Below are 16283 nucleotides of genomic sequence, written 5' to 3'. Positions count from 1 at the left end.
ACCAATATAAACCTTTGGGTGGGGTTGATACGCCATTGCCAGTATATGGATAAAATTTCCCCAGGATGGAGTTTGTCCTTCCGCCATCTGCAGAAAGGACTGTGTTATGGACTGAGTTGAATAGGATCCAAAATGCAGCAGTCTGATTGGTCCTAGAACAATAGGATTCAGAATGCAGCAGTCTGACTGGTCCTAGAACAATAGGATTCAGAATGCAGCAGTCTGATTGGTCCTAGAACAATAGGATTCAGAATGCAGCAGTCTGACTGGTCCTAGAACAATAGGATTCAGAATGCAGCAGTCTGATTGGTCCGCAGGAGCCACCCAATCCAACTCCGGGTGGAAGTGAATCCGCAACCTGATTAGCCTACAGGAGAATCCCAGAATTAGCCAATCACGTGGGGCCCATTGTGTAAATAATGTATATAAAGCAGACATTTCGGGGGAACTTCCATTCCTCACTACTCTGAGCTGAATAAAGAGCATGAAATCCACACTCGACTCCGAGTATATTTCAGACTGTTTTTTAATTGTGTGATAAAAGCAGTGATCAAAGGGATAGAAAAGGAAGCATGCAGTGGAAGGGAAGCAGGAGATAAGACTAGCCGCTGGGAAGGTGAGAGGGAGGGCAACTGGGTGCCTGTTCAGAGTGAGGGCGTGTGTACGTCTCAAGGATGAAGAAAGCAAACATTGCTGATCTACATGGACTTAGATACTGCAAAATGATTGTTTACGGTGCCAGAGTTCAGCACGGTTGCTGTAAACATAGCCTTACCCCCAAATGAAGCATAAATGTAGAAGTATTATCGGGTGCAACAAGAAACAGGAAGGAAGCAGGGATAAAATGCTGGCAGCAGTATACTGTTTCTTCAAGCAACAATAAGATTTGTCACTGTATTAGCGAGTCATCAGTATATTTATATGGAGTGGATAGGCCTCAGCTGTTTGAAGTTTTCAGGATAACAGGAAGAAGACAGACAGTGCCTATCAATCTTCTCAAATATTAAATAGACTTTTAGAAGTAGACCAATAGTACTTGTGTGTGTGGTGTGGTTTTTTTTGGGGGGGGGGGGATTACAGTGGTACCTCGGGTTAAGTACTTAATTTGTTCTGGAGGTCCGTTCTTAACCTGAAACTGTTCTTATCCTGAGGTACCACTTTAGCTAATGGGGCCTCCTGCTGCTGCTGCGCCGTCGGAGCACGATTTCTGTTCTCATCCTGAAGCAAAGTTCTTAACCTGAAGCACTATTTCTGGGTTAGTGGAGTCTGTAACCTGAAGCGTATGTAACCTGAAGCGTATGTAACCCAAGGTACCACTGTATTCACCTAGCATAAATGGTTAAAGGCCTACAAGGGCTTGGTCAAATAACTGAAATTTTAAAACAGGTCATTAACATCTCACCTCTACAAAAGAGATAAGAAAACTGAATGGAACTTTATTTGTATTCTACAGCTATACTGCTCTGAGGACTATTTCAACAGGAGCTTTCTTTTGAATAATAAACAGGGTCCTTTTAAATGTTTCTCTTTTTCTGGTCAGGCTGAAGAGGGAGGTTTTAAAGTCAGCTCTGAGCTGTCACTGTATGTCCCCCCCCCCCCCCTTATGCAATCATTGTGAGCAGTTTGCTGCTGTTGGTTTAAAGCTATGAAAGCAAGATGTTACAGGGACTCCGAATGATGACTCAGCAGACAAAGACCAAAAGCTCTTGACTTCAGCTGCCGGCATACAAATGGCAAAATACCGGCTCTTCTGGTTAGACACTAAACAAACTAAAGAGAGCTTGCCAAAGGTCTAAGTTCAAATGAAATGATTTTAGCTCTGCTTCCTTTGACACACAGCGGCCTGTTAAATAGCTGTTAAACAAGGTTGTGCCAAGCACATGACTTCCCCTCATAATTGAAAAGCTGGCATGCTTTTTCGCCAAAGGTAGGGTAGTACTCCTAGTCTTGAGGCATAAAACAATATTTCCACTTAAAAACATGAGTACTGTAAAGAATTCCTGCTAATTAGGAGCAAGATGGAGATTAGAAACACACATACACCCCGACTCAACAACTAGGATCAGATGATAGATGTTCCAATCTAGCTTACAGATGTTCCCGCTATCATTGCATGTCACATTTGGCCAATGCACAATATATTTAGCATATCAAGCACAGAGTGTCCAGTATTTCAAATAGAGGACTGCCCTCTGCAGACGTTGGAAACCGAGGACTGTTCTCTGCAAAGGGGAACATGTGGCCACTTGCTAGCCACCACCCCTGGTGAAAATGTGAGAAAATATGCCTTCAAACATCTTCATTTGTTGAATTTGTATCACCAACCAAGCCCTTAAGGTAACTCAAACCCAAGTAATACCAGTTTTAATTGCAAGTTACAGCAGAAAATTATACTTTACCTTCTCAGATTGTCTGTTTTGTTTTACTATATAGGCTTGAGGCTATGCATTTCAGCTGTTAACACCACTGAGCCATTTTCTAAAAGAACCTCAATAATTTGAGGTTCTTCTATGACAGGACTTTTCAACTGCTGCAAGAAGATTTGAGAGGGCAGTCTTCTGTTGGAAGGCAGAATTTCTCTGCCAATGGAGTGTTACGGCTGAAGGGCTAGCCTAGGGATATATGAAGGCGTTGATTTCCCATTTCTCCCTGTATTAGTTGCATGCTGCGCTGCTTCTGTTCCGCTGCAGTTCGGTTTCCAGCAAAAGCTGTGTTATTAGTCTCGCTGTGATGAGATTTTACATAAAATCATAGCTATTTAGAGTTGCTTTTGTGAGTAAAGCAACTGATGTAGATAATTATTATTCTGCACTATCCAATTCAAAGGAGACCTTACCTCAATGTAAATGGGGGGAAAACAATATCAATTGCATATTGTTATGCATCACTTGCCGATTGAAAACAACAGTGAATACCACATGCATTTTATTTTTCATTTCAGTAGTCCATTTTGCTTAAGCCCTTTCAGAGGATGAACCACCTGGCCACAAGCTTTGCTTGTGCAGCAGACATTACATAAACAATTCTTGCCAGCTCTACAGTTTCAGGCTGCAAGAAAAAAACCTCCGTTTTCAATATACAAGCAAATGGATTTATCCACGTATCTAGAAGATGCAGCTCAAAAGGGCAAGCACCACGATTGCAGCTGCTGTGGTTTGGATTCGTTCCAGGACAGTCCCCTTCTGTGATGCAGTGCCTAAAAGGAGTTTAAGAAGTATTAAAACCAAGAGCTCCATCTCCCATGGTTCGCTACCCAACCCCTTTAGTAAACGGTGCCATGCATTCATTATGTCCATTACCTTGCAGGGACAACTTTGTTATCTCCACAGAGGGTGCCAGTTCACGCAAGCTTTCATCTGTAGCAGAGGTTAGCTTGGCCACAACAACGTTTTCAGATTTGGTGTGTGGTGCATCATCTACAGTCAAGGGAATAGGCGCGTTAAGGCATTGGCTTGTCAAAGAGTTTGTCAAGAACGGCAACTTTGGAGGCTCAGAGGCAAAGCCGCCATTTTGCTTTTTAAAAAAGCCTTACAGGGCTTTAAAAAGGAGGAAGGAAGGAAGTTACAGTTCCTGTTGCTTTTAACTGCATCTTGATTTGTTCTGTGTTAGCTACAATTAGCCATCAATTACAATTCTGATCTTCACCTCTCTACCGTGGTACCTTGGAACTCGAATGGAATCCGTTCTGGAAGTCCGTTCGACTTCCAAAATGTTCGGAAACCAAGGCGCGGCTTCCGATTGGCTGCAGGAAGCTCCTGCAGCCAATCAGAAGCTACATCGGACGTTCGGGTTCCAAAGAAGATTCATAAACTGGAACGCCCACTTCCGGGTTTGCGGCACTCGGGAGCCAAACCGTTTGACTCGCAAGGCGTTCAGGATCCAAGGTACGACTGTCTTTCCAATCTGTGAGTGCCAGACCTTATGTAGCCAAAACAGCACCACCCACCCACAAACTTTAGAGGGATTCCCTCCAAAAAACAGTCAAATGAGGATTGTTTTTCCTCCGGAGTTGACTGACTGGTGGTTTTTGAATCCTAAATAGCAGCATTACACACTGCAACATTTTGTTTCAGGTTTCACTTGTCTATCCCATTCTGGTCTCAGGACTTATTTGGGTAGACAGCCTCCCTCCCAAGATCCCATTATATGGGTTTAGGAAAGAAAATCACTATAGCTGTAGTAATTATTGGAGCAGATTTCTTAGAGCAAAATTGCAAAAGGTGGAGCAGAAGCCATGACTACAGTTACTGAGAGGCAAAAGCCTTTGGGGGGAATCTATGGATTCTCTTATATCAAGCCATCTATTTATTTTATTACATTTATATACCATTATTATCTTCCAAGGATCTCAAGGTAATGTACATGGTTCTCCTCATTTCATCCTCACAACTAGACTAAGAGATGGTGAGTGACTGTGGCCCAAGGTCACCCAGTGAGCTTAAAGGCTGGGTGGGGATTCGAACCCTGCTCTCCCAGGTCTTAGTCCATCTCTCTAACCATTATACTACACTGGCTCTCTAAAAGGACCTTACCAGTTGTTGTCACAGCCTTATCGGAATCCAGGAGCCATCCGAGTCCTTCGTCTGCCTTGAGGATAAACTGACGTCCAACTGTAGAGTCAGCCTCAGCTTCTATCACATGAGATTCACCTTTAAGAAAGGAATCACAACAAGACATAAACTGAACTTTCTGGCCCAGCAGTATAGTTAAGTATTTAATAAGTTTCCTATGTACTCATGAACCGCCAGAAGGCCCTTGGCACTGGACCTCAGTGTGTGGGCAGAACAATGGGGGTGGAGATGCTCCTTCAGGTATACTGGACCAAGGCTGTTCAGGGCCTTAAAGGTCAGCACCAACACTTTGAATTGTGCTTGGAAACGTACTGGGAGCCAGTGTAGGTCTTTCAAGACCAGTGTTATATGGTCTCGGTGGCCGCTCCCAGTCACCAGTCTAGCTGCCACATTTGGGATTAGTTGTAGTTTCCGGGTCACCTTCAAAGGTAGCCCCACATAGAGCGCATTGCAGTAGTCCAAGCGAGAGATAACTAGAGCATGTACTACTCTGGCGAGACAGTCCACGGGCAGATAGGGTCTCAGCCTGCGTACCAGATGGAGCTGGTACAGCTGCCCTGGACACAGAATTGACCTGCGCCTCCATGGACAGCTGTGAGTCCAGAATGACTCCCAGGTCCTGACTTCAGGGGCACAGTTACCCCATTCAGGACCAGGGAGTCCTCCACACCTGCCCGCTTCCTGTCCCCCAAAACAGTACTTCTGTCTTGTCAGGATTCAACCTCAATCTGTTAGCCGCCATCCATCCTCCAGAACATAGAACTAGCAAGGGTTTTGTATGTTGTAGCCTCTAGACAAGTACATTCCATGCAAATAGCAAGTTCCCAGCCTCCAGCCCATGTGTCATCAATAGCCCTTCCTTCAAGAAAGATCATTCCACCAATTCCAAAGTAAATATGTTTCACAAAAACTTGAAGAAAACTGATCATTTCTTCCTATCGCGAGGCTTAGATGAGAGGCTTCCACTGGTAAATGGCTTTAAGCTCTCTAGGAATGCCACATAGACATGAAGACGAGGAGGGTGATGAAATTTGTTACCTGCCTTTCACCAGCAAGTCCCGGGTGTTTGTGTGGCAACAATTCAAAATTCAGTATTTTAAAAAGTTAAAACAAGTTGCAGTCACAAGAATAGGGTGGGTCCTGAAAACCAACACCTCAGGTGTCATGGAGAACCTCCTCTTCTCTGTTGGGGGGGGCTGCACACCTGTTGTGTGTGGGGCCAGCCCCACAATTTCTCTCTGCACCTCCACTTCTCCATTCAGTCCTCCTTAGGAGGTTGCCTGAGAAGGAACTGATCATTCTTGCCAGAAGTCTGAACTGAATGGTTGCAGAGGGAGCCATGGTTTCATCTGTTTTGACCACCTCCCTTGCAATTTTTCCCTTCTTGTCCCCTTCCAGGATTTGCATGAAGTTAGGCGGGGGGCCACAGATCCCCACCCCTACTTTATCATAGCACAAGCTGGAACGTGTCCAGAGGAGGGCAACCAAAATGGTCAAAGGCCTGGAAACGATGCCTTATGAGGAACGGCTAAGGGAGCTGGGCATGTTTAGCCTGGAGAAGAGGAGGTTAAGGGGTGATATGATAGCCATGTTCAAATATATAAAAGGATGTCACATAGAGGAGGGAGAAAGGTTGTTTTCTGCTGCTCCAGAGAAGCGGACACGGAACAATGGATCCAAACTGCAGGAAAGAAGATTCCACCTAAACATTAGGAAGAACTTCCTGACAGTAAGAGCTGTTCGACAGTGGAATTTGCTGCCAAGGAGTGTGGTGGAGTCTCCGTCTTTGGAGGTCTTTAAAGAAGAGGCTTGACAACCATATGTCAGGAGTGCTCTGATGGTGTTTCCTGCTTGGTAGGGGGTTGGACTCGATGGCCCTTGTGGTCTCTTCCAACTCTATGATTCTATGATTCTATGATTCTAAGCCTTTGATTTAGCCATTTCCTTTCTTACCTTGGGCCCCCAAGTCTGTTTTTTCCACTTCCCCTCTCTGGAGGTCCCAAGGAGAATCGAGGATTAAGAGAGGTCCCACCAGAAGGTCTGCTTCAGCTTCCCCTTCCGAGATTCCAATGATAGCTAGAAGCGAATAACAGAACGAGTTGTTTTAGAGCCTTAAAGCAAGCTTATCCCCGGTGTTAAAGGCAAGAGCTGGTCCCACAAACTTTCTGTGCAATGTGGAAAACAATACTGTACATTTTTTTGAAACCCCGTGCGCACGGCTTTTACCTTTGAAATATGGGAAATGTATAGCATTGCTCTTAGCATCACTTATGACAACATTCAAGCATTCCCACTCAGTTTAGAGATACAGAAGGTTCCAGAATATCCAGCTAGTGTGTAGTTTGCAGTTCTCAGTAGCTGAGCTACTGCCATAGAGTAAGTTGAGAGCAGGGGTCGGGAGTCTGTGGCAGGCCAGTTATTGCCCGGGTACAAGGTTACATCCATACTATGCACTTATTATAATTTATTCTTTATACCCCACCCATCTGGCTGGGTTTCCCCAGTCACTCTGGGCGGCTCCCAACAGAATATTAAAAACACGATAAAATATCAAACATTAAAAACTTCCCTATACAGGGTTGCCTTCACGTGTCTTCTGATGGAAGGGCGTTCCACAGAGATGGTGCCACTACCGAGAAGGCCCTCTGCCTGGTTCCCTGTAACCTTGCAGTGAGGGAACCACCAGAAGGCCCTCGGAGCTGGACCTCAGTGTCTGGGCAGAACGATGGGGGTGGAGACGCTCCTTCAGGTATACTGTGCCAAGGCTGTTTGGGGCTTTAAAGGTCAGCACCAACACTTTTAAACGTACTGGGAGCCAATGTACGTCTTTCAGGACTGGTGTTAAGCCCAAGGCTTCCCCCATAGAATCCTGGGAACTACAGTTTACCCCCTGCCCCATTAGCAAACTATGGTTCTTGGGATGCTTTGGGGGAAAGTATGTACTTTATAAACATGGTGTAGGATGTGACCCAACCCCCCATTTTTATACCTGGCTATACTGGAAGGAGTTCGTGGCAGGTAGAATCTAACACCACCTGGAATACCACAGGTTCCCCCACTGCCCAGGTTTAGAGCATACCTGACCCCGAAGTCACTTGTTCCCTCTGTTCTGATGTACGGCGATTGCTGGGGTTGTTTGTGCTGGGCCATCCTTTAGATGATACACAGTTCCCAGTTTCACAGCAGTTGCAGATGTCCTCGGAGCCTTCTACTGGTAGCCAACTGATACATACAAAAAGGTCATGTTAGTACTCCTCAAAGTCCTGTCTTTCCCATAATGCAAACTACGATACTTACAGGCTTCTTTGGCTGTTGAACGAACAAGCTTTATTTAGAGGATCTGGTCCTTTGTCGGTCGCAACGACTCTCAGATGGCAAGCAATGTAGATCTTGAAGGGAAATTAAACAGGGTCAGAGTGGGGAATGCCACCATCTCACTGTAAATGAAAAAGTAAGCAGGGCCAGCTGTCCAGGGGCAAGACAAAATATGGCCTGCATGGAAAGAAGTGGACTGCACGGCCAGCTGAATCTTACTAAGGACAGCAGGCACTCTTAAGGAGGTGCAGGGTGGATCACCCAGCCTTGCTCATCAACACCCTCGCCATCACTTTTATTCTGCCCAATGGTAGGGCTGGGCCTGGAACCTAGTGAGATGAAGGAGTCCTCTCACCAAGTTCCTTATGTCCCCAGAAAATCTGAAGGCTTCTATGGTGAACTGGAGTGTTTCCAGGCGCGGTCTTGGGATTTTGAAGGCGGATTTCACATCAGGAATTCTCCCGTCGACCAGGCATCTGGATCCAAAGATGGTACAGTCAGAAAAAACGCTTGAGTGTTATTCCAGTGTGGCAATTATTTGGGAATGGAGGGCCCCATTAAAACGTGCAACCCGATCTCATGTATGTTTACGCAGAAGCAAACCCAGGGTGTTTACAGTGGTACCTCGGGTTAAGTACTTAATTCGTTCTGGAGGTCCGTACTTAACCTGAAACTGTTCTTAACCTAAAGCACCACTAATGGTGCCGCGTCGCCGGAGCACGATTTCTGTTCTCATCCTGAAGCAAAGTTCTTAACCCGAGGCACTATTTCTGGGTTAGCGGAGTCTGTAACCTGAAGCGCATGTAACCCGAGGTACCACTGTACTTCCAAGGAGGTGCGTGTAGAACTGCAGCCTTACAGCACAATCCTCACCATGACCACTCAAAGGCATGTCCTCCTGCATTGAAAGGGACTTACTCCCAGGTAAGTTGCATTAGGATTGCGGCCTTAATTGATTCTAGGTCGGTATAGGCAGGAGTGATTCTGTGTGCATCTCTTCTGAAGGTGGGCAAGCAGACACAGATCCTCTACTGCCAGTGAGGATTGGGTCCCTAACAGGAATTTACCCCCCAAATCCCAATGCTGTTTTTCACCAGAGGGAGCAATCACTGTAACTCCTGGAGTCTCACACTGCTCAGAAATTGGAGTGACATGTAACAGTCCCTTTCCACGGGTTCCACTAAAGCTAGTCAGTCTCTTGCTCAATTCCCGCCCCCCCCCCAATCTTACCCATGGAAGTCAAGAATTGCATATTGTAAGCTGGCATCTTCCTCTGGCGTCTGTTTGGCCACACAGCTATCGACCAATAGCCTGAGAGGTAAATGGTCTCCTTCCCTCTCGACGTCTGCTTGGATATGGAGATAGTCTCCCAGCCAATATCGAGTAGACTCCCTCTCGGCACTCCAGTCATCTATAGTCATCCACAACGAACAAAGGAAAGGAAGAGGAGGAGGGAGACTTAAAATAGTATCTGACAAACTGTCCTCTTCAGGGTTTGGAATCTCCCTTACCGGTCATCAGACGCAGGGAAAAGCGGAACCCTCCTTCCACAGACTTTGTCGAAGTAAAAGGAACCCCGGTGGGCTTGGTGCCATTGCTGCTCACCTTATCTTCCCTAAAAAGAAAAAAAAATTACAACTCAATGGATGTTGACATGCAAGTGGGTTATTGAACTGTGGCCTAAGATGCTCACCTCGGGTAGTGGCACTCAATAGGAATCTCTACTGAGCTGTTTCTTACAATTCCAGGGCTGCTTGCAGAGCTTGGGTTATAGTATAGTCTTGTGTGGTAGAACAGGGAGTCTGCTGTTGTCTGGAATAATAATAATAATAAGAAGAATTTATTATTTGTACCCCGCCCATCTGGCTGGGTTTCCCCAGCCACTCTGGGCGGCTTCCACAAAGACCAAAAGTACACTAACATGTCATACATTAAAAACTTCCCTGAATAAAGCAACCCTGTAGTCTTTAGACAATTCACTTCACAGCAGGTTTCAATATTCTGTATTTTTAGTGTTCAGAGTTATTGCCCGTTACCTATTAAAACAAAGTGGTTGTGGAGTGAGCGTAACTAAGGTCAGGCTATTTTCACAAGAGATGATTAAGGGCTGGTTTTTGATTTTTGCATAACTTTGGTGAGCTGCATTTTCGAGGAACTACATTCCTGGCCAGGGATGGAGGAGAAATTAGAATCAGTTTGCATTTCAGGATGAAACTAACCAGTCCACGCTTGCCAAGCAATATGTGAACTGAAACGGAGTTGTCCTTTGGAACTTTCACTTCTCCAAATTTCACAATGCAAATCCAAAGTCAAGTAACGCATATAAGAATGCAAGCACTAGTGTGAAGTATGCACATAAATTCATACACTGGTGAAAATGACACAAAACTGCATTATGGGGAAACTGCAGCACAAATGCAAAGCAAAATTCACATTAAAATGTGAGAGCTTAAAAAACAACAACCCACAAACTTATGTGGAAATGTGTGTGTGGAGAACTGAACTTAGGACTGGAAAAAACAGAAACTGAAATAAGCTCAAGTTTATATATTTTCCCCATCCCTAAAAATGGATTCAAACAAGCACATTTCATGTGATCACTTCTAATTTTCAAAGAAGACACACCTGCAGGGCCCAGCACAAGTTTTCAGTTGCAAATTGCTCCCCAAAGTGCTGTTTCCAGGACAGGACAGCCTATTCATTAGGCAGAATAAGGCAGCTGTTCAGGTTTGGGGCATCATAAAAAGGGCAGCAAATTATAATGTAATTTATTATTGCTACACTTTATTTCTGCTGGGAAGAGAGAGATATTTCGGCACCTGAGGCAGAAACTCCCACAGGAATAACTCTGTAAAGTAGGATTTACAGAGGATTACAACAGGATTTACTCCAAGGTAAGTACATACAGTGGTACCTCAGGTTAAGTACTTAATTCGTTCCGGAGGTCTGTTCTTAACCTGAAACTGTTCTTAACCTGAAGCACCACTTTAGCTAATGGGGCCTCCCGCTGCCACCGTGCCGCCGGAGCACGATTTCTGTTCTCATCCTGAAGCAAAGTTCTTAACCTGAAGCACTATTTCTGGATTAGCGGAGTACCAGGTACCACTGTATAGGAATATATATACATACATATGTATACACACACACACACCCATATACATATACACCCACCCACACCCACATTTTATACACCCATACACACACGCGCACACACACACACACACACACCCCATATACATATATATATATATATATATATATATATATATATATATATACACACATACATACATACATACATACATACATATATATATAAACATAAGAAGGATCTTATCTGTACACAAGTATTCACATTACCTGTAGATTGATGCCGCATTCTTGAAGCCCCACCTCAAAAACAACCAAGTCAGAAACACCAGCAGAAGTATATCGGCAGCCTTGCAGGCCTAAGTGGAGATCAACAGCTTGGATCAGCTGCCCGGTCCCAAACAGATCTCTGTGAACGGCTATCACCATTTCGTCTTCGTGGCATTGCACCCAAACAGGCCGCAGAGAGCTAGTGGGTAACAAAGTCAAGGGCTGCGTAGGAGAAGGTACATCAGCTTGCCTTGAAGATTCTTCGCTAGCGCCATTTTGCAGCTGCCCAGTCACTGGCTTGTGCCTCGAAGACGCCCCAATAGTAGCACAAGCCACTCTCTCAATCACGCAACACAACAATAAGCACCCAAACCCTTTGGAGTACCACATCCTGCTTACGTTATTTCTGAATTTCTACCACCCTAGAGAAAACTACCCAGCAGCAGTCGTTTTATACCTTCTCCCCATTTGCTATCTATTGCAAGTAATGAGCCTCGTTTATAGAACATCACTTGTTGCCACCCCCTGCTGTTAAGACATTTTTAACGGGGAACTCCAAGGAAATCAGCTGCACCTGGGCCACAGTATCTGAATAAGTAAGGATCTAGTCCTTTGTGCACTTAGGCTCTCCCCTTGGCTGGTTTTAGGTAATGGGGCCCTTTATGTGTCCAGCTGGCCTTTGTCAACAAGAAGTTGTTGCTGTTTTTTGTGTTGAATATATGCTATATGGTAATTTGTGGACCTAATAGGTATCTAAAGCCATTTGCACATGTTGCCATGCAATCATTCCATGCAGAATGTAGGCATCCTATATATAGAAATGAGCAAACCAGTGATGTTTTAGGAAGCAGGCGGGGCCCATTACTTACACCATAGGAGCCTACACAACACAAACCACTGTTGCTATATGTAGGTTTTATTTTGTTTTTTTATCTTATATTTTGGAAATGTACATCCAGGTTTTTCCCCTTTCATTTTTTTGGGGGCCCCTAAGCTATAGCTTGTTTAACTTATACATAAATCCAGCACTGGGTCTCCCCCAAAGCCATGTGTATGTATAGGTAGATAGATAGATAGAGATAGATACTCACACACATACAACTCAGGGTAACACTAGATGCATCTGTTGAATGGCCCCCTATGCCACAATAAATTTGCAAGTCTTTAAGTGCAACAAGATTATGTGCATACCTGTCAGGCGTCCCTTATTTGGCTGGACAGTCCCTTATCCCAGCGCCATGTCCCGCTGCTGTCCCTTATTGATGACGTCCCTTAAATAAGCTACTGAAGGTAATGGGGCCCTTTCTATGTCCAGCTGTGTTTTGTCAACAACAAATTGTTGCTGTTTTTTTGTGTTGAATATATGCTATATGGTAATTTATGGACCTAATAGGTATCTAAAGCCATTTGCACACAACAAAATATGTATTTTATCAAAGTAATTGTTGATGCCTTATTTTGGTTGCTGATCCCTTATTTTCGAGGCTGCTGGTCCCTTATTTTCAAATCTGTAAGTTGACAGCTATGTTATCTGGTATTCAACTGAATCTCACTCACAGTGAGGCAACAGGCGACTCCTATGGAAGTTGTTGCTCAGACTCTTTTAACACTTTGGGACTTATTTTGAAGAGAACATGCCTAAGTACCACCACACCACTAAAACCTTACTGCAGTTGTGGCCAGTTAACTCTCTGGCATTTCCCCCTCCTGATTGTTCAAGAGGTGCTATTTAGGTATAGAGGGTGGCTTTCCAGATAGTCTCTAGAACAATTAAGCAGGAACCTGTCTGGAGTAGCAGCAGCTGCAGGAGGCAAATGTCTGTCTTGGGGATCAGAAGACTTGCATAAAGGCATCTCCAGCTGGACATGAGTAAACCAGGCTGGCTGTACTCAGGGCTGACCCAACCATAAAAGCAAGCAAGGAAACTGCCTGGGGTGCCAATATGGCAGGGACACCTATTTCAGTTATGTAGTGTTAATTTATTATATGTACCCCACCCATCTGGCTGGGTTTCCCCTGCCACTCTGGGCGGCTTCCAACAAATATTAAAAATACATAAAAATGTCGCACATTAAAAACTTCCCTGAAGAGGGCTGCCTTCAGATGTTTCCTAAATGTCAGGTAGTTGTTTATCTCTTTGACATCTGATGGGAGGGCGTTCCACAGGGCGGGCGCCACTACCGAGAAGGCCCTCTGCCTGGTTCCCTGTAGCTTTGCTTTCTCGCAGTGAGGGAACTGCCAGAAGGCCCTTGGCACTGCACGTCTGCAAAAAGGTTGTTTAGTACTCACTGACTGCGTGCTGCTTGTTCATTGTGAGGGGCGTGATTGAGGACCTCGTAGAAGTTTCCGGAGGCTCTTCAGAGACAGACCCTTGCACTGCAATCAGTGGTGTTTTTTTTTTGTGTATGTGTGTGTGTTTCGGGAAATAACTGCATTGCAATCAGCTGTGATATTTTTCGTCAGGAAACACAGCCAGAGATGCCAGCTTGAGAGAGTGATGTTGTGACGTTGCGACATCGCAGTGAGCATCACGCCTCCCTCCCTAAATTGGGCATAAGCTTCCTAGCCTTTGGGAAGGAGGTGCCAGGATTTAATCCTCTAATTTACCAGGAACGTTTAGGGGTCAGCCCAGTCCCGCTAGTCCACTGACCACACACCACAGATTGCAATACAGTGGTACCTCGGGTTACAGACGCTTCAGGTTACAGACTCTGCTAACCCAGAAATAGTACCTTGGGTTAAGAACTTTGCTTCAGGATAGGAACAGAAATTGTGTAGCGGCGGCAGTGGGAGGCCCCATTAGCTAAAGTGGTACCTCAGGTTAAGAACAGTACGGACCTCCAGAACGAATTACGGTAAGTTCTTAACCTGAGGTACCATCCAATAAGGATGTCATTAAGGGCCTTCTGATCTTCACTAACCATAACAAATTGCCAGTCCTAAAATATCAAAAACTTGTAGCACAAGAGACAAATAACAGCAGAAAACGATGTGCTAAAAAGCTGGGTTAGTTTAGCAACATTCCTCAGCTCAGCAGGTCAGATAGCAGTAAAAAAATTAAATGTTTCTACGTGGCAGTGGATGGCTAAGGGCTACAGAGTCTGTCCTTTAATTAGGCAGAGGGAGGCAGTTTTACGAATGGGCAACAAACCGTTAGCGATTTAATTTATTATTGCTGTGCTTTTTACTACCAGGGAAGAGGAAACACACTTACGTAGAAAGCTGGTTCATAGTGAGTCAGGCTGTTGGTTCCTCAAGCTGGGTATTGTCTATGCTAACTGGAAGCGGCTATGCAGGGTTCCTAAGAAGTGACATTCACAGCCTTTCTCTAAGATTCTGAGGACATCATAGCTGCTCTCCTGCTGTGCTATGATGACCCTTCGCTTTTTCTGGGATTTTCTGCCTCAGGTGCCAGGAACGACTTGGCCTTGAGTTGGAGGGTGGGATGTCGTTGCCTGCTCCACCTCAGATTTGAACTGGAGCCTCACTGACTTGTTTGGATTAAGGTGCACATGCCCAAATGATGCCCCTTCCAAGGCAGACTGGTCTACACCTGCAGAGATCCAGCCCACCCTGTCCTGTCAGCTTTTGGGAGCATTCAAAAGAGAACATAGAAGTACGGGCGGGGGGGGGGGCAGAGAACAAAGATTTGATGATGTCATGTAAGTTCCCCATAAAAGTGTGTGTGTGTGTGTGTGTGTGTGTGTGTGTGTGTGTGTGAAATTCTAGAGTGAAGTAGTGTGGAAATATTCTTGGTTGATTATTTCTGAGATTTGAAGGAATAGAGTGACCTCTAGTGATTAAGTTGCTTTTTCATCATTTTGGATGTTTTGGAACATCCATTTGCTATATAGACAGTATTTGTTCTGCATGCTTTGTTTGGGGTCATTCATTATGGCCGAAATGGGTTTTCTTATCCTCCATTAAGTACCCTGGTTAATTATGAAAAGCCCACAGGTAACCATATGAATTCCAATTGTTTTTTCATAGGGTACATTTCTGGGTTTCGAATAATCCAGAGGTATGTGAGCCCAGAAGTATACAAACTTTTCCTTCAGTTTCCATAAATGGAAAAACGGTGGCAAATCCTTGAACATTTCAATACTTATGAAGTCAGAAGAAGTCAAGAAGGTATTAACAGAGCGCAATATGATTTGATGACCAACTGGATATTTGAAAATAGTTAACTGCTACTGCCCTTTAACTGATTTACCCACTACATAGAATTGGAAGGGACCCTGTGCAATGCAGGAATTTCAACACGACATGGTCCCCCATCCAATTTGAAAACATACTTCACTTTGCAAATGTCCTAGCAGTTTTATTGCTGCACCACTAAATGTACACATTGCAATATGTACATGCCTACTGTTTGAGAACTCTAGAGGAAGGAAACACCTTTTCCTTTTGTTTATGTAGTTAAGGCAAAGGATCCCTGGATGGTTAAGTCCAGTCAAAGGTGACTATGGGGTACAGTGCTCATCTCGCTTTTCCGGGTCATGTGGCCAGCATGACTAAATCACTACTGGCACACAAAACACAGGTCAGTTTCACTTGGGTAGGAAGCTTCAAAGGCAAATGAATGGCCTGCAGGACAAACCATTCCTATATTTCTTTTTCAACATATCTGGCACAGGGAGGAGGGAGCTAGAAAACCTATACAGATTGCACGGGAGCAGGGACTTCAAAAGTCCTGTCTAAGTCCCATTGAAATTGTGGGAACTGTGCAAAAGCTTCCATTCAATAGAACAGGGGACAGCAAAATTTTCAGCAGGGGGATAGTCCACTGTCCCTCAGACTTGTGGGGGGCCAGACTATATTTTGAAGGGGAAAAAAATGAACAAATTCCTATGCCCTACAAATAACCCAGAGATGCATTTTAAATAAAAGCACACATTCTACTCATGTAAAAACACGCTCATTCCCGGACTGTCCACGGGTTGGATTTAGAAGGTGATTGGGCTGGATCCAGCCCTTGGGCCTTAGTTTGCCTACCCATGCAATAGAAGCTGTAGAAACAGAACAAACCTGCAGTGA

General features: G+C 44.7%; 1 protein-coding gene across 1 annotated transcript; it reads right to left on the bottom strand.

Annotated features, from left to right (window-relative positions):
* Positions 1 to 1716: 1716 nt before the first annotated feature.
* Positions 1717 to 11636, bottom strand: LOC114607756 (zona pellucida sperm-binding protein 3-like). Its single transcript, XM_077916353.1, has 11 exons — positions 11247 to 11636; positions 9580 to 9698; positions 9398 to 9501; positions 9117 to 9297; positions 8242 to 8362; positions 7869 to 7960; positions 7651 to 7793; positions 6525 to 6647; positions 4533 to 4649; positions 3300 to 3416; positions 1717 to 3196 (listed from the first exon to the last, which is right to left on the bottom strand). The coding sequence occupies exons 1-11, from the start codon at positions 11634 to 11636 to the stop codon at positions 3105 to 3107; spliced, it is 1599 nt and encodes a 532-aa protein (XP_077772479.1). The 3' UTR covers positions 1717 to 3104.
* Positions 11637 to 16283: the final 4647 nt, after the last annotated feature.

This window comes from Podarcis muralis, chromosome 12, assembly GCF_964188315.1.
Source record: "Podarcis muralis chromosome 12, rPodMur119.hap1.1, whole genome shotgun sequence".
In the NCBI taxonomy this organism is placed as follows: Eukaryota; Metazoa; Chordata; class Lepidosauria; order Squamata; family Lacertidae; genus Podarcis; species Podarcis muralis.
The sequence above is the reverse complement of the archived record's forward strand: the minus strand, read 5'-3'. Positions and strand labels throughout refer to the sequence as shown.